The sequence below is a fragment of the Osmerus eperlanus genome, chromosome 2 (assembly GCF_963692335.1).
Source record: "Osmerus eperlanus chromosome 2, fOsmEpe2.1, whole genome shotgun sequence".
NCBI lineage: Eukaryota > Metazoa > Chordata > Actinopteri > Osmeriformes > Osmeridae > Osmerus > Osmerus eperlanus.
This window is the reverse complement of record NC_085019.1, coordinates 21,184,323-21,201,561: the sequence shown is the minus strand read 5'-3', so window position 1 is coordinate 21,201,561 and position 17,239 is coordinate 21,184,323. Positions and strand designations below refer to the sequence as shown.

The window sequence follows — 17,239 nt, the reverse complement described above, 5'->3', positions numbered from 1 at the left end:
CCCCCTCACTCCTCCCATCTCCACTGCTCCTAACCCCTCACCACCTCCCCCCCCTCACTCCTCCCATCTCCACTGCTCCTAACCCCTCACCTCCTCCCCCCCCCCTCACTCGTCCCATCTCCACTGCTCCTAACCCCTCACCTCCTCCCCCCCTCACTCCTCCCATCTCCACTGCTCCTAACCCCTCACCTCCTCTCCCCCCCTCACTCCTCCCATCTCCACTGCTCCTAACCCCTCTCCTCTCTCACACGTCCGACTCGATGCTGGACAGTTTCTCGTAGACGTGGCCGTTGCTGCCGTTGAACGGTCTCGGCGGGCCCACCCCGAGGGTGGAGCCGTGGTGGTTCCCCATCCCACCCAGACACTGCTCCTTGGAGAACCGGGGCGCCATGTTCGACATCACCCCCGCCGACCCCGGCGCCGGCAGGAAGGAGGCCACGCCCACGGAGCCCCGAAAGTCGGAGCGGACAGATTTGGGCGTGTGTTGTTGCTGCTGCTGCTGTTTCTTCATGTAGTACTGCTTGGCTCCGTGCATCAGACACTGGTCGTCGCCGAAGGTCGGGATGAACGGGTTGTGATTGGCCCTGTCGGGGTACAGAGACTTGGACAGCGGGTAGCCTCCCCCGACTCCGCCTCCTTCCATCATCGACCTATCCCTGTCCCTCATGTCTCTCTCGCCCACCGATCGGCGGTGGAGACCCTCGCCGCCCCGGAAGAGGCCGAACGGCGAGCTCGCCCCTTTGCGGCTGTCGCCGCCTCCGTAGAACAGCGGGTCCCGGTCGCGCTCTGACCCGCCGTGGCGCTCGAAGATGTGCGCGAAGGGGCTGGCGCCATCCATGTAGCGCTCCTTCTCCTTCAAGCTCACGCTACGGGGCGGCGGGAGGACCCCGCCCATCCCGGCCCCGCCCATCTGCCCGCCGACCCCGCCCATCACCCCGCCCATGACCCCGCCCCCCATGCCCACAGACTCCTCCTTCTGGAGATCCACGAAGGCGTCGTAGGAGTGCTGCCGCCTCAGGGGCTTCCCCAGGCCCCCCTTCCTGCGCTGGCCCTGAGGCTGCCCTCCCCCCTTCCCTCCCCCCATCTGTTCCAAGAGGTGGTTGTTGTCCTCGCTGATGTCATACAGGGTGCCGGTCTTTTTACAGCCCTCGCATCGCACGCAGGAGGCCGAGCTGGGCCGACTGCCCCCGCCGCCCCCCACCCCGGAGGACCCGCCGCACCCTCCTCCCCCGCCCCCGTGCATGGACATCTGCTTGCTCCCGCTCGCGCGGCAGTTCCGGCACTCCCACTCGCCACCGGACATCCCCGCCCCGGCGGCTCCGCCCCCTCCCCCCTTGGACTCTAACTTCTTGGGCTTGCCGCTCTTCAGGAAGTCCTCCACCGACACCAGGCTGGTGCAGTTAGCCCCGCCCATGCCGCCGCCACTCCCCCCCGGCCCGTCCGTCAGATCCACGTGCTCCCACTGGGGCACGCCCTCCTTGGGGCGGAACTGGTCCAGGTAGAAATCCCTCAGACCCTCCTTGTCCCTGTACAGGTAGGAGGAGGGGTTTCCTCCGTTGGGGCCTCCTCCTCCCCCTCCGCCCCTCTTCCGTTCGGAGGGCGGGAGTGGCGGGGAGGCCGAGCGGTGGCCGTGGTAGTGATGGTGGCTGATGTGGTAGGGCTTCCTCCGGTAGCCCAGCTCGATCTCGTCCAGCTCCCGTCTGGACTTGGCGGACGCCGGCCGCTTCTTCAGGCTGTCGCGGTACTGCTTGCGCTTCTTGGCGTTGCCCTCCAGGTTGCCGTAGGTGACGGTGTGCGTGGAGATGTCGGACACGTCCGAGCGGATGTTGCCGTCGTCTCCGCCTCCGCCGCCTCCTCCGCAGTAGCGCTCGTGCCCGGGGATGTACCCGGAGCTGGAGGCCCCGCCCTTGAAGGAGAACTTCCCGTAGAGGTCGGGGAGGCCGCCCTTGAAGCTCTGGCCGGAGGGCGGAGTCTGCCCGGAGATCAGGTCGAACTTACTCATGTTCCGGTGCGTCAGCGCCGAGCGCGGCTGCGTGGTGAAGATGGGCGCCACCCCTCCGCCGAGGCTTTCGCAGTCGAACATGCCCCCCTCCAGGGAACTGCCACTGCCCAGGCTGTGGGGGCGGTTGGCAGGGGGCCCGCTGAGCCCCAGGGCTGAGCCCCCGTGGTGGTGCAGGTAGTGGTCCTGGTACAGGTTACTGTCCTTCAGGTGAAGGTTCCCGAACGTCCTCTCCACCTCGCTGATGTAGTCGCTGAACATGTTGTCGTCGGGGAGGTACGACGGCTTGCAGTCCGAGTGGCCGGCCAGGCTGCGGCGGTGCTCCGAGATGTCGTAGACGGACGACTCGCGGCGGATGAAGTCCAGGGCGCTGTGGGGCGAGCCGTTGACCCCGGACAGCGAGGCCATGTTCTTGGCGGTGCGGAGGAGGCGGAGGATGTTGGAGTGGGTGTTGTTCATGGTGGCCGAGGGCGAGTCCAGGGCCGAGCTGCTCTTCTCCTCGATCTGGACACCATGGATACAGCTGTAGATACCCTGTGGGGGGAGAAGGGGGGGGGGAGAAGAGAGGGGGCGGGATGGTAAAAGCGAATCAGAGAAAGAAACAACAACAAAAATCGCCTTTGTCTATTCTTATGTTAACAATTTTGGGGGGGTCAGAAATTCCCCTCTGGCTTCACAAAACCAAACAAAAGCCCGACAGAACATGACACAGATATGACAACACGTGTCAGAGCTGAAGAAAGAACCCAAGGATGGTGTACAACTGATGTCCAGACAGAAACCACTGCGGTTTCAAAAGAGTTGCAGGTAACCAACTGGCTAAATTATAAACCGCAGATATAGGTCTCCTTAGTCATTGCTAGAAATGTAACATTGCAGACCATACTGCGGGAGGGGAGGGAAATTATGTAAGAATGCTAGGAGAGAGGGAAGAGGATGGGTAAAGGGTGATTGATAACGAGAGAGAAGCAGTAAAACCTGTGGGTCTTCGGACGATCAATACTATGTAATCAATATCATCAAAATAGCCAGCGGCAGCTATAAAAAAATACACAAAAAACACCTAACCCTGGGGTGGGTGGGCTGTCCCCAACCACCCCAAGATGTAATAACGTCGAATAACACTTTATTATATATGGGGGGCAGAGGGAGAGGGGGGGGAAGGATGCAAAACGACAGAAAGACAAACGGCGCCATTTGCATCCGCTGATGTATAAGACGATATCCAGATCAACATCCCAGTGCGTGGCTACTCGCAGGACCATCCGTGAAGGATGGCCCCGTGCGTCGAATCAATCACACCCAATGATTTTCCGAGGCTCCTTCACCAGTCGCCAGATGATGGCGGCGTTAATGGAAGCCTCCGGACGTCATTACCGGTCAGAGGTGACAAGGTCGTCACTGCTGGTGCCAGCATTTGAACCAGGCTGGGGGTCAGAGTCACGTGAGGACAGACGGCCTGACGATGCTCTCGTCGGCGGATATCCTTCGCTGTGGCGCAGAGAGTTAGTTTAGTGTACCTTAGCACCCCTCCTGTCTCCTCTGGGCTGCTCCTGTCTGTCGGTTTTTCTCTCCCTGTCTTCAAACAAGCTTGTCTCCTTATCTCGCCCCGTCTCCCTCTCTCCTCAGCTGCATGCTTGACTGTTTCTTCACTCCTGGATATTGCTAGATGTCACCCTCTCTGTCTCTCTCTCTGTCTCTATCTCTGTCTCTCTCTCTCTGTCTCTCTCCCTCTGTCTGTATCTCTCTCCCTCTCTCTGTATCTTTCTCTCTACCTCTCTCTCTCGGCTGCCCCCCCATCTGTTGTTCTCCTTCTAAAAGGATGACAGTCAGAGAAGGAAAGTCTCCCTATTTGGCTTGGTTGGCCCCTTTCACCCCCTTGTTGACATCCCGTCGGGGAACACTCTCTCAGCCCTTGGCTCCGGTAGCGACGGGGCGTGGACCTATCACAGACCGGGTCAGGATTTACATGCAGCTCAGCTTGCATTGTTTACACACACACAGCGACATGGATGAGTAAACGAAACAGCCTTCGTGCCTTTGCCTCTTGGACGTGTTCCAAGTTAGAGGCTGATGCCTTCCGCATGCCCACGTACAGCAAACACTGACAGACTAGTGGGTGAAGAAGGCAGCCATTGTTTAGTCAGGATGTGATGTCTGTGTGTGCGTGCGTGTTGATGGGTGTGTGTGCTTGCGGGGCTGTACTAGTTCCAGCCCTGAAGGTGAGTTATTCAAATACCAGACCGCAGAGGGACCGGAAAAATCTATACATGATTACAGAGGACACGCCAGGTTTAAGATCCAATCCTGCGATGAGCCAAGCGTGTGACAGTGTGTGTGACAGTGTGTGTGTGTCTGTGGGACTGTGTGCGCGTGCGGGTCTTTAAGCACTACGTAAATCACTACCACAAGCACGACGCAAATCGGACAGCCGGGGGAAAAAAAGAAGAAGCTTTGATTAAGCTCTGCACACCTAATTCATAAACTTTTTTCCAAACTCATTATGCGAGTATGTGTGTTTAAGAAATCAATGTAATGAATTGAAGTGTCACAGGTGTTCCCCGGAGGCGGGCACAGCTAGGGAGCCCCCCTCCTCACCACCCTCCCTCCCAGGAGGGGGGGTGGTGAGGGGGGTCAGCGGTTCATGAAGCCCCCTGCGGCCTCCAGCCTCCACCCAGGCGTGACACATCTCAGCTTCGCGGGCTTAAATGTTAATGGCGGCAATGATAATAACGTTTATTGGATGATGCCAGAGAAATTAAAAGGCAGAATCAATCGAGAGGTGCTGTGGCACGGAGTAAGAGGTGCGTGTGTGTGTGTGTGTGCAGGGCGGGGCTGTGCTGCTCATCGAGTGGAAGATGCTGGGCCCGTGGCGGAGCCGTCATCAAGCATCGCTTCCCCATTGGTTGGCTTACAATCGCCTAGGGAACGTGACGAGGGCTTGTGATGATGAGCAGGGTGATACACGCACACACACACACACGCACACACACACACGCACGCACACACACACACACATATGAGAGGCCGTATAGGCCTTAATTCATACTTGATCTCACATACACGCCATGACCTCACATATATACCATCATACTCTCACATATATACCATTATACTCTCACGTATATACCATTATACTCTCACATATACACCATTATACTCTCACATACACGCCATGACCTCACATATATACCATTATACTCTCACATATATACCATTATACTCTCACGTATATACCATTATACTTTCACATATATACCATTATACTCTCACATATACACCATTATACTCTCACATATATACCATTATACTCTCACATATATACCATTATACTCTCACATATATACCATTATACTCTCACATATACACCATTATACTCTCACATATACACCATTATACTCTCACATATACATCATTATACTCTCACATATACACCATTATACTCTTGCACATAAACTGGCATACTCTCTTACACACACAAAAATACCGTCTTATATGCACCATCATACTAAAGTATGACAATATATGTAAGAGACAAATAGTATGTGTGAAACAGAATGTTACTATATGCAAGAGAATAACAGGATGTGTAAGAGAGAATACTTATCTATGTGAGAGAGAATACTTGTCTATGTGAGAGAGAATACTTGTTTATGTGAGAGAGAATACTTGTCTATGTGAGAGAGAATACTTGTCTATGTGAGAGAGAATACTTGTCTATGTGAGAGAGAATACTTGTCTATGTGAGAGAGAATACTTGTCTATGTGAGAGAGAATACTTGTCTATGTGAGAGAGAATACTTGTCTATGTGAGAGAGAATACTTGTTTATGTGAGAGAGAATACTTGTCTATGTGAGAGAGAATACTTGTCTATGTGAGAGAGAATACTTGTCTATGTGAGAGAGAATACTTGTCTATATGAGAGAGAATACTTGTCTATGTGAGAGAGTTTGATTGAAACGGAAGGCAGTTTGATTGAAAAGGAAGTAGTACTGAATTATCAGTTCCTGATTGGCTTACACATGAAGAAGGATTTGGGGTAGATGTAGCTAACGCCCACCTTCCCTATCAAGACGAGACTGAGTGACATGACAAGATGGATTCATCAATAACATTTTGCATACTCCAAATCCTAAGGCGTCAGGATTTGGATTTGCTTGAATCGTTGTCAGAAATGTTGTATCAAGGACGACAGCCATACGCGGGGGCTGTTTCTAACGCTAACGTTGACAATGAAATGCGCCGGCTCTTCAGACCTGGATCAGGTGCATCAAGGAGCGGCAGCAGCACTCTGTCAGGAGCTCGTCTTAATGCCAGCCAAGTGATGGCGCAATCCCAATATCAAACTCCGCAGTATTTCGGTTAAGACTCCTGACAGAGTGCTGCTGCCGCTCCGTGATGCACCTGATCCAGGACTGAAGAGCCGGCGCATTTCATCGTTAGCGTTAGAAATAGCCACTGTGGATGGCTGTCGTCTTTGATTCCAACATTTCTGACAACGATTCAAGCAAATCCACTAAAAAACTCAAATGTAGAATTCCATAGTTGTTTAGGAAGCTATACCGACCCCCACTACTTGAGTCAAAAGTCCTAGATCAGTTTTTCAATTGATGAAACAAACTATCATTTAAATTAAAGCCAATGCCTGTGTGAATACCGTCCCGTGGCACTGGGGTTTTAACCGTTGACGTCTTTAATTAGCCGAGTGGTCTTTACACCCTTGGCTATTAACCTAAACTTCAATGCCACAAACTGAACTTGATGTCAATCTGTTCACAACATTTTCCAGTTGTGACTTTTAAGATCCTATTTGAGTGTAGGCCCCTATGCCCGATGAGTGCCCGCACCCATTCACTGCAACGAAAGCTTCATGGATCCGACTCGGAATCTGAGTTTAGAGACGCTTGACAAAAAAAATTGTTTGGCGTGTGGTGCGTTTTGGAATTGTTAATGTGATGTGTTCCCATCGTATTTAAGTTTACAAAGAAGAGGTTTGTTAATGTGACTGTATACATATCTCACTCGTACTGGCTAATCAGCTAACATGTTAAAGTAGCCTAGTATACATCCAAAGTCGCTGTCGTGAAACTAGCCTCATTTTCACAAAAGGCTTCGAGGTCAAATTAAAAACCTTTAAAAACGTCTACATTTAGCAAATATTATTGTGCACAAGTATTTTAGTATAGTTAATATGTAATTTAATTGCATAATTTCCCCAGGAATAACTGTAAAAACGTAATTCAGGAACGGGTCTGTCCTCCCTACAATAACGCCGCAGCATTTGGAGTATAAAATGTTAATAAAATGTTAATAAAATGTTATTAATGAGTCCAATGGCTTCATTAAGCCGCCCACTCTCTGCCATCTTATCATGTCACTCAGTCTCGTCTTGATAGGGAAGGTGGGCGTTAGCTACATCTACCCCAAATCCTTCTTCATGTGTAAGCCAATCAGGAACTGAGAATTCAGTACTACTTCCTTTTCAATCAAACTGCCTTCCGTTTCAATCAAACTCTCTCACATAGACAAGTATTCTCTCTCACATAGACAAGTATTCTCTCTCACATACACAAGTATTCTCTCTCACATAGACAAGTATTCTCTCACATAGATAAGTATTCTCTCTTACACATCCTGTTATTCTCTTACATATAATAACTTTCTGTTTCACACATACTATTTGTCTCTTACATATATTGTCATACTTTATTATGATGGTGCATATAAGACAGTATTTTTGTGTGTGTAAGAGAGTATGCCAGTTTATGTGCAAGAGTATAATGGTGTATATGTGAGAGTATAATGGTGTATATGTGAGAGTATAATGGTGTATATGTGAGAGTATAATGGTGTATATGTGAGAGTATAATGGTGTATATGTGAGAGTATAATGGTGTATATGTGAGAGTATAATAGTGTATATGTGAGAGTATAATGGTATGTATGTGAGAGTATAATGGTATATATGTGAGAGTATAATGGTATATATGTGAGAGTATAATGGTATATATGTGAGAGTATAATGGTGTATATGTGAGAGAATAATGGTATATATGTGAAAGTATAATGGTATATATGTGAGGTCATGGCGTGTATGTGAGAGTATAATGGTGTATATGTGAGAGTATAATGGTATATACGTGAGAGTATAATGGTATATATGTGAGAGTATAATGGTATATATGTGAGGTCATGGCATGTATGTGTAGTGAGGTCCACAAGACCACACGGAGCCAACATCTTGCCACACCTGAAGAGTGATTCAATCACATCAGAATCAGCCCTTGTGACACCCTCAGTATGCTGATTACCCACCAAACGCCGATGCAAAGGAACCATAGAATGGGGGGGGGACCTCCCCAATCTACCAAATCAGCCCTCCTGCTAGCTTGCAAGCTTCAAAGGGCCTGATTTAGACAACACGTCTCCAGCGACCATTTGCTATCCGTTTCGGCGGCGATTTGAACAAAGAACATACCTTGATCAGAACTTTTGAGGAAAGTTCTTGAGACTTTACCACATGAGTACAAGGTGGAGAATTATGAGAGGGATATTTGTGTTATGTTTGTTACTTTGTTTTAATGTTGTGTTCACTGAAATCTTGATTCTAGTAACAACTCCTTCTTCCTGAAAGATAACCACGTCATTCTTGGTATCTACACGAAGCTATCATAATAAAACAATCATTCAACTATATTTTGTAACTGTACCAAGATGTCCAGAACAATATTTGAACCATCGAATGATCAGCCAGAGATCAGATCACACCTTTGGTAGGTGTGAAGGAAGGAGGGGGGAGTTGAGAACCCAGCTTCCCCCAATCCACATCTGACCCCAGACGGGTCCTCCCTCGAACTGTATAAAGCCCTAAGATGACCATCAATCTCGGACTCCAGCGAAACCGACCATGGCATGAACGCCATCAGGATTGGCGTTCCAAGGACGTCGCCAAGCTTCTCCTGAGATTCAACTTTATAGTGATCGCGACACTATCTGGACGTTTCAACAGAAGAACCAAAAACGCAATTCCAAATGCGACTTCACTGAGATCCCGCAGACTCAGTCACATGACCCAGCGCAGCCGCGCTGTGACTTCAGATTCTTCAAATGGACCTTTGGCGCAAACCGCCCTCAACATCATTGATCAACCCCTGATCAAACGTAACTATGGCTAACGCTCTTTCCCCCTCGACATGGCATTGGCGTGAGCTCTGTTTATGATTTGTAAGGATGTAATCACTGACTGTACAATTTCTGCCTTTCTTTAAGTTAGACCATTTCATTCTGTTCATTGAAACCAATCTCTCATATCAAACCCATAATCCAACTTTTCATAAGATCTGTTTACCTTACTTGAATAAATTCATTGTAAAGATATTTTGACGTGCGTGTTCACTGATGTTACGATTGGCTCTACTCTTAGAACGAATTCATTCCTAAAGATGAGACTGATTATTACATATTAAACATAGGATTCCCTAATGTCCTAAACCAATATTAGGGTGGTGCCCCAGACTTTATGATAAATTAAGTATTTCTATCTTTAAACGAGCAGACCCCGCTACATATGTGAGACCAAGTATGAATTATGGCCTATACGGCCTCTCATACACACACACACACACACACACACACACACACACACACACACACGTACACACACACACACGTACACACACGTACACACACACACACACACACACACAGGTCGTCCTGGCTGCTAAAACATCCATCTTCTGCTGTTGTCCTGGCAACCGGCGGTTCATTGTCAGTCGCACTGGCAGGCAATGAAGTTTCACATCATGATCATGACTGTGTGGGAAAATGAGGCCGTGTACAAATGAATGTTTGTGCCGAAAAACACGTCATTGGCGCTCGCTCGCTTCATACAAATGATAATGATGTCATCACCAACATTTACTGGAGAAGCCAGTCTGGCTTCCCAATGAGAAGTCAACTGCCGAGTACACAAACACACACACACACTCTCTCTCACACACACTGTAACGGTAGACTCACACACACACAGGTGGGCGTCACACACACACACACACACACACACCAGGAGTAACAAAAACACACAGACAGCATCAACAGACCTGTGGTTCACACACACACACACACCCCAACACAATAACACTAAATTAACTCCCGACAAAAAAAATAATCAAAGTTGTGCACCGAGGCAAAAACGATACATTTATTAAATATTACGGCAATTTCTCTTCCTTTGCTGTTTTGCTAATGTGTGGCCAACACTGTTCCCTGCATTCTAAATGAGGGTGTGTGTACTGCAGGTGTGCGTGTGACGGCTTGTGAGCGTCTGAATGGTTGTTTTAAATGGGGCCTGTGGCCAGAGCCTTCACCTCTTCACCTTGACAGGCACAGTTAATCAAACCACCTTCATGTCAAAACAATTAGGATGCAAAACCCACACCCTGGGGGGGTGGCGGGCTGGAGGGGGGGTGTGGGGGGGGTGTGGGGGGGGTGGAGGTGGGTTGGTGACGTTCCTTCCGAGAGAGCCCCTAATCAACCCTCCTAGCCCCCCTTCACCTTCTCTGTCAAGGGAGAAATTGATTGCAGCTCAATCGCTTTGTAAATATTGCCCCCCTTCGTCGTGAAAGTGAGGGTGGTGTCACGATGAAAGGGAACACCCCCCTGCCCCTTTGAACACACACACGCACACACATGCACACACACGCATATACCTACAAGCACACACACATACACACACACACTCACACATACACACTCACTGTATGTTAAAATGCATTCACACGCACACACACACCCCCACACGCACACACAGGCACTCTCACACACACATGGTCATATGCACACACACACACACACACAGATGCACTCACACATGCATTCACACGTACACATGCACACAACCTCTTCTCACACTCTTGGTTTTTCACCAGTCCAGTGCCATAAAGGAAACACTTCTCATGGATGCTAAGTTGCCATGGAGACTTGCCCAGGGGTCTCTCTCCCACCGTCCGTAAAGTTGATGGAGGGAAGATGAGGAGGAAGGTCATGACCCTGACTGCCAGTGAATACTGTGAGATCATATCAGATCTAATGATCTGGGTGGGTGAAAACATGTGCTTCTCAACCCGGCTGAATCCTGTCCAGCCATGTCTAGATCAGTGATAACAGATGCATTACAACGGGGCACATAGAATGAAGCCGAAGGGCATAGCGCAGAGGACATCGTTTGCTACTTCCTGCATGTCTCCCCCTCTCTCTCTCTCTCTCTTCCTGCTTTCCTGTCTCTATACGAATACGAAGCCGAAAAAGGCACAGCAAAAATCAGTCTGTTTCCGAGTGTTCAGGTCATTCCAGTGAGGCGGGGAGAGAGCGATGTGGTGCAGAAGGTTCCAGTGAGGCGGGGAGAGAGCGATGTGGTGCAGAAGGTTCCAGTGAGGCGGGGAGAGAGCGATGTGGTGCAGAAGGTTCCAGTGAGGCGGGGAGAGAGCGATGTGGTGCAGAAGGGAGAAGCAGACACCCCTGTGGACTGGATGATCACCTCCACCTCTCTGTTCCTCATCCCTCCATTCTCCAGCGTTGTCTGACTTACGTTAACCCCTCCCTGGTCCTCTCGCCTGCCCTCCCTCTACCCCTCCTGCCCTCCCTCTATCCCTCCCGCCCCTCCCTCTACCCTTCCCCTCCTGCCCTCCCTCTACCCTTCTACCCCTCCTGCCCTCCCTCTACCCCTCCAGCCCCTCCCTCTACCCCTCTGCCCCTCCCGACCCTCCCTCTACCCCTCTCGCCCCTCCCTCTACCCCTCCTGCCCTCCCTCTACCCCTCCCGCCCCTCCCTCTACCCCTCTGCCCCTCCTGCCCTCCCTCTACCCCTCTCACCCCTCCCTCTATCCCTCCTGCCCTCCCCCCAGACTCACCCTGCTGATGGAGAAGGTGAAGCCGGGCTTGCCCGAGCACACGCCCATGAAGCAGAAGCGCAGCTGCCAGTAGAACAGGTGCTCGCTGATGAAGGTGATGAGCGACAGCGCCATGGCGGCGCCCAGCATGTAGAAGACGCCCGCCATGTTGTCCACGTCCAGCTGGGAGGACATCACCTCGTTCTTCTCGTGGTGGCAGATCCCCGTCAGCCACAGGGCCTCCAGCTCCTCCATGTCACCTGGGGAGGGAGGGGGGTTAGTGTGTTGGGAGGACGGGAGGTGAGGGGTGAGTGTGTTGGGAGGTGAGGGGTGAGTGTGTTGGGAGGTGAGGGGTGAGTGTGTTGGGAGGTGAGGGGTGAGTGTGTTGGGAGGTGAGGGGTGAGTGTGTTGGGAGGTGAGGGGTGAGTGTGTTGGGAGGTGAGGGGTGAGTGTGTCGGGAGGAAGGGAGGTGAGGATCGAATGTGTCGGGAGGTGTTGGGGTGAAGGATGAGGGGGTGGACGAGGGAGCAGAGGGAGGAGAGCAGGGGAGGTTTGGAAGGGGACGGATGGTTGACGAAGAGCGTTTGGGAGGGGGGGCGGAGGAGGAGGCGAGGGAACAGGACCATGAGCAGACAGAGAGATAACATGGAGGGGGGGGGGGGGGGGGGGCGTGTCGCATGCCAATTGGGAAGAAAGGATTGAGAGTGTTGAAATGTCAAAGGGAGAGAGGGTGGTGAGGTGGAGGGAGAGTGGAGACAAAGATAAGAGCAATAAAGAGAGAGGGGAGGGGGGGGGGCGAAGGGACCACGGAAAGAGGAGATGATGTAACGCGAGGAGAGGGAGAGGGAAAGGGGGGATGATGCAAGACAAAAGAGAAAGGGAGAAGAAAGTTGGAGGCTCGAGGAGGAAGGACACTCAGGGCTAGTATAGACCCAGTATGGGATGGATCATACATTTCAAAGTAGATCTCACACAGTGGAAACAGCCAATAGATGCATGCATGCAAGGGGGATGGCTAGATGTTAATTCATACTTCCCACTACATGTCTTACATTCCGTGGCACAACATGTCAGTATGCAAGCTTGTGTGTTGTGTATGCAAATATTGACATGTGTTTGTTTGTGAGGATAAAGTGTGTATGTGTATGTCTACATCTTATGTGTGTTTGTAAGTGTGTGTGTGTCCTGGGTAGGTTTCGGGTCTTTAGTAGGTCACCTTCTGTAAAATTAGCCGCTGGTTGCAGGGTTGTTCGTAGCCGGACAAACATAAAGCTGTTTAATGAATCATATATTCAGGCATCGGCTCTGCGTCAGCACGGCTCTCACACACATGGGATCACTGGCCCCTGAGCGTCAACAGGAGGCTCAGCACACACACACACACACAGACACACACACACACATACTTATAGGCACCGATGTATATACACACAATAACCTATAAGAGCCTCAGACTTTGTCTGTATCGCTCCTGGCTGCCTGTGTGTGTGCGTGTGTGTGTGTGTGTGTGGGGGGGGTATGTGTGAAAGAGAGAGAGAGAGAGTGTGAGTGTGAGTGAGTGTGTGTGACGTGTAAGGGTGTCTCCCTGCGGTCTCAGACCACCTTGTCTGCACTGTCTACCATGTCTGTCTACCATCTGTCTGTCTACCATCTATCTGTCTACCATCTGTCTGTCTACCATCTGTCTGTCTACCATCTGTCTGTCTACCATCTGTCTGTCTACCATCTGTCTGTCTACCATGTCTGTCTACCATCTGTCTGTCTACCATGTCTGTCTACCATCTGTCTGTCTACCATGTCTGTCTACCATCTGTCTGTCTACCATGTCTGTCTACCATCTGTCTGTCTACCATCTGTCTGTCTACCATCCGTCTGTCTACCATCTGTCTGTCTACCATCTGTCTGTCTACCATCTGTCTGTCTACCATCTGTCTGTCTGTCTAGCAGCCTGTGTGTCAAACAGGCCCCGGTGCAAAAAAGCCTGGCGTCTCCGCCTGCACCCGCTTGCTGCCTGCTTCTGCACTGCACCAGCTTGCTGCCTGCTCCTGTACCAGGCCCACCGGTCTGCGGGTGGGGGAGGAGGGGCCGGAGGAGGCCTATCTAGGCCACAGAGCACGTCGGGGCGTTGCGGAGTGACATTGAAAGGGGAGCAGGAGGAAGTGTTGAGGAGAGTCTGCAGGCAGGGGACGGCACCGTGTGACGACCCACATTCACACACACACACACACACGACGGATAGGTGATTCGCACACACCCGGACGCACGCACACGGACTCAGGGAGACGACGCACAACGATACACAATCAGCTAACGCACACGTGAACTCTGCAAACAGGCACAGATGGACACACACACACACACACAAGCCTTAAGAGAAGACACAAAACCATATTCACAATATTTACAAATTGAGGATCATACCTTACCTGCATACAAAACGAATGAGAGACTACACACACTGACACACACACACCGCTTGGTCACATGCTGACCCATATTTACTCAAAGACACACTCACACAAACACACACACACACACACAAACACCGTTGACAGAGTGTAGAGATATACCAGGAGCTAAACTGGCAACTCTAACTAGGACACTATACTGGGCCCTGGAGGGCTCTGGGCCCTGGGTACTCACACTGGAGAACACCCAAATAAACTAGCCACACACACTCTCTCTCTGACACACACCTAATTCAACAACTCCCTCGCCTCGTGACTCGTGTTTTGTTTGGACCAAAGGCAGACAGTGAGAATTATTTTCAGTCAGGTAGCTCTCATAATTGTAAGCTTGTCAGATGGAACCTAGAGGAACCTGGAGGAACCTGGAGAAACCTCACCATCTCCAAAGAGCTGCAGTATGGCCAGATCCACGTGTCTCTTCCATGGGGACTCCTTCTGGATGGCGATGCCGTAGCCCGTGGAGGCGAACACCTTCCCGCTCCCGATGGTCACCAGCTTGCAGCCCTCGTCCGCCCGGCATGTAGTTGAGCACCGCCGCGTCGTAGATGAACGCGTCCAGTTTGCTGTTGGGACGGGATGACGGGAGATGACGGGGCCTGTTTAGTGCCAAACCCCTCCAACCTCTCCTCCCCCTCTCCTCCAAACTGGAACCCGAACCCTCCTCCCCCCTCCTCCCTCTACCCCAAACCCCCCTCCCCCTCTCCTCCAAACTCAAAGATCTCCCCAACCCTCTTCCTCCCCTGTTCCTCCCCTGTCCTCACCCCTGTCCTCCCCCCTGTCCTCCCCCTGTCCTCCCCCTGTCCTCCCCCCTGTCCTCCCCCCCTGTCCTCCCCCTGTCCTCCCCCTGTCCTCCCCCCTGTCCTCCCCCTGTCCTCCCCCCCTGTCCTCCCCCTGTCCTCCCCCCTGTCCTCCCCCTGTCCTCCCCCTGTCCTCCCCCTGTCCTCCCCCTGTCCTCCCCCTGTCCTCCCCCCTGTCCTCCCCCTGTCCTCCCCCCTGTCCTCCCCCTGTCCTCCCCCCCTGTCCTCCCCCTGTCCTCCCCCCTGTCCTCCCCCTGTCCTCCCCCCTGTCCTCCCCCTGTCCTCCCCCCTGTCCTCCCCCTGTCCTCCCCCCTGTCCTCCCCCTGTCCTCCCCCCTGTCCTCCCCCTGTCCTCCCCCTGTCCTCCCCCCTGTCCTCCCCCTGTCCTCCCCCCTGTCCTCCCCCTGTCCTCCCCCCTGTCCTCCCCCTGTCCTCCCCCTGTCCTCCCCCCTGTCCTCCCCCTGTCCTCCCCCCTGTCCTCACCCTGTCCTCCCCCCTGTCCTCCCCCTGTCCTCACCCAGTCTTGAGGCTGTGCAGGGCCTCGTTGACGTTCCTCTGGTGGAAGCTGGTCATGTAGCCGTGCATGTCCGGGTAGTTGTTCCTGATGTTCCTCTCCGTGCTCCCGTTGGGCACCGTGCCGAACCGGAAGGGCGGGGAGAAGTCGTTAGGGCTCTGGAACTGGGGACGGCGGACAGGGGGAGAGGGGGAACGGGGAGTTCAATGACAATATTAGGAGCTTTTACTGTGGAAAAGTGACCCCGCCATTGACATTATACAGCATGAGACAGGCGGAGACAGAGCAGACGGAAAAGATAAAGACTGTAGATCCAGAAGGAGGACAGGAGGAGAGGAGCGAGGGATGACATATGGGACAGGGTTCAGAGATTGAAGAGAGAGAAAACGAGAAAGCGGGAGACTTTAAAGTAAAGAGGATAACACGCTAAGGAGACATTCTAGCATCTACCCACCTCCCCTCCATCCATCATAGTTCGTTTTCAGGTGTTTGTAAGAACTCAACCATCCATCCCTCCATCCATCCAAGTTCTTTATCAAGTGTTTATAAGAATGAATCCCTCCCTCACCTCTCTTCCTTCCTCCCTCCCTCCCTCCACCCCTCCCTCCCTCCCTCCACCCCACCCTCACCTCTCTCTTCCTCCCTCCCTCCACCCTCCCACCCTCACCTCTCTCTTCCTCCCTCCCTCCCTCCCTCCCTCCACCCCTCCCTCACCTCTCTCTTCCTCCCTCCCTCCCTCCCTCCTTCTAACCCCTCCCTCCCTCCCTCCACCTACCTTCTTGTCAGACAGGCCAGACACCTGGTCCAACGTACTCCTCCTGGATCATGAAGGCGGCCAGGTTGGCAGTGTAGGAGGCCAGGAAGATGACAGCGAAGAAGGCCCACACCGACACCATGATCTTACTGGTGGTGCCCTTGGGGTTTCTGGACCGGGACGGAGTTGTTGAACACCAGACCCCACAGCAGCCAGATGGCCTTGCCGATGGTGAAGGAGGGCCCGCCGGGTTCTGGAGGACACACACACATAACACGCATAACCACCCACACACACACAATTCGCACACACAGGCACACACAACCACACACACACACATAACACGCATACACACACACGTGCGCGTGCACACCCCACAGACAAGTTTGTCAGATGCATGCTGCATACACAAGTTGAACGTAGGTCGAAATACTTCTGAAATACTTGTGTGTTTACTGGAATCTGCCTGAAGTGTCAGCTGAGAGGGCTGTTGACTATTTGGGACGAGCCCATTGGTTCCACTCTGCCAGACAAGAACAATCAAACCCAGATAAGTAATTGGAATGATTCCGAGCAGTATTTCAGCCTAGCTCTAAACCGAGAGGGGCTCATTGGGTGGATGCCAAAGTCCAGGTGCTATATAATGCGTCGGATTGGCTGAGGTACAGCGTGAGTCCTGTTCTCTGTCGGGTGTGTGTGAGGATGAGGGATGTTTTCAGGGAGCGTGGGTTCATTACAGACGTCTTGGTCCTATTATGCTGGGTCATAAGGCACACTGGGAGGCTGAGCATGGACCGGGTACCTGATAGACACAGAGTGTG

General features: G+C 52.1%; 1 protein-coding gene and 1 pseudogene across 1 annotated transcript; both read right to left on the bottom strand.

Annotated features, from left to right (window-relative positions):
• Positions 1 to 222: 222 nt before the first annotated feature.
• On the bottom strand, positions 223 to 16,602 carry grin2ba (glutamate receptor, ionotropic, N-methyl D-aspartate 2B, genome duplicate a). The gene is given in 7 exon segments (XM_062454018.1): positions 223 to 2,533; positions 11,908 to 12,146; positions 14,732 to 14,865; positions 14,867 to 14,917; positions 15,668 to 15,828; positions 16,440 to 16,469; positions 16,471 to 16,602. Coding segments are annotated over 7 exon segments (2,994 nt in total). The 5' UTR covers positions 16,561 to 16,602; the 3' UTR covers positions 223 to 244.
• LOC134038284 (glutamate receptor ionotropic, NMDA 2B-like) overlaps positions 16,565 to 17,239 on the bottom strand; it is a 4,835-nt pseudogene continuing 4,160 nt past the window's right edge.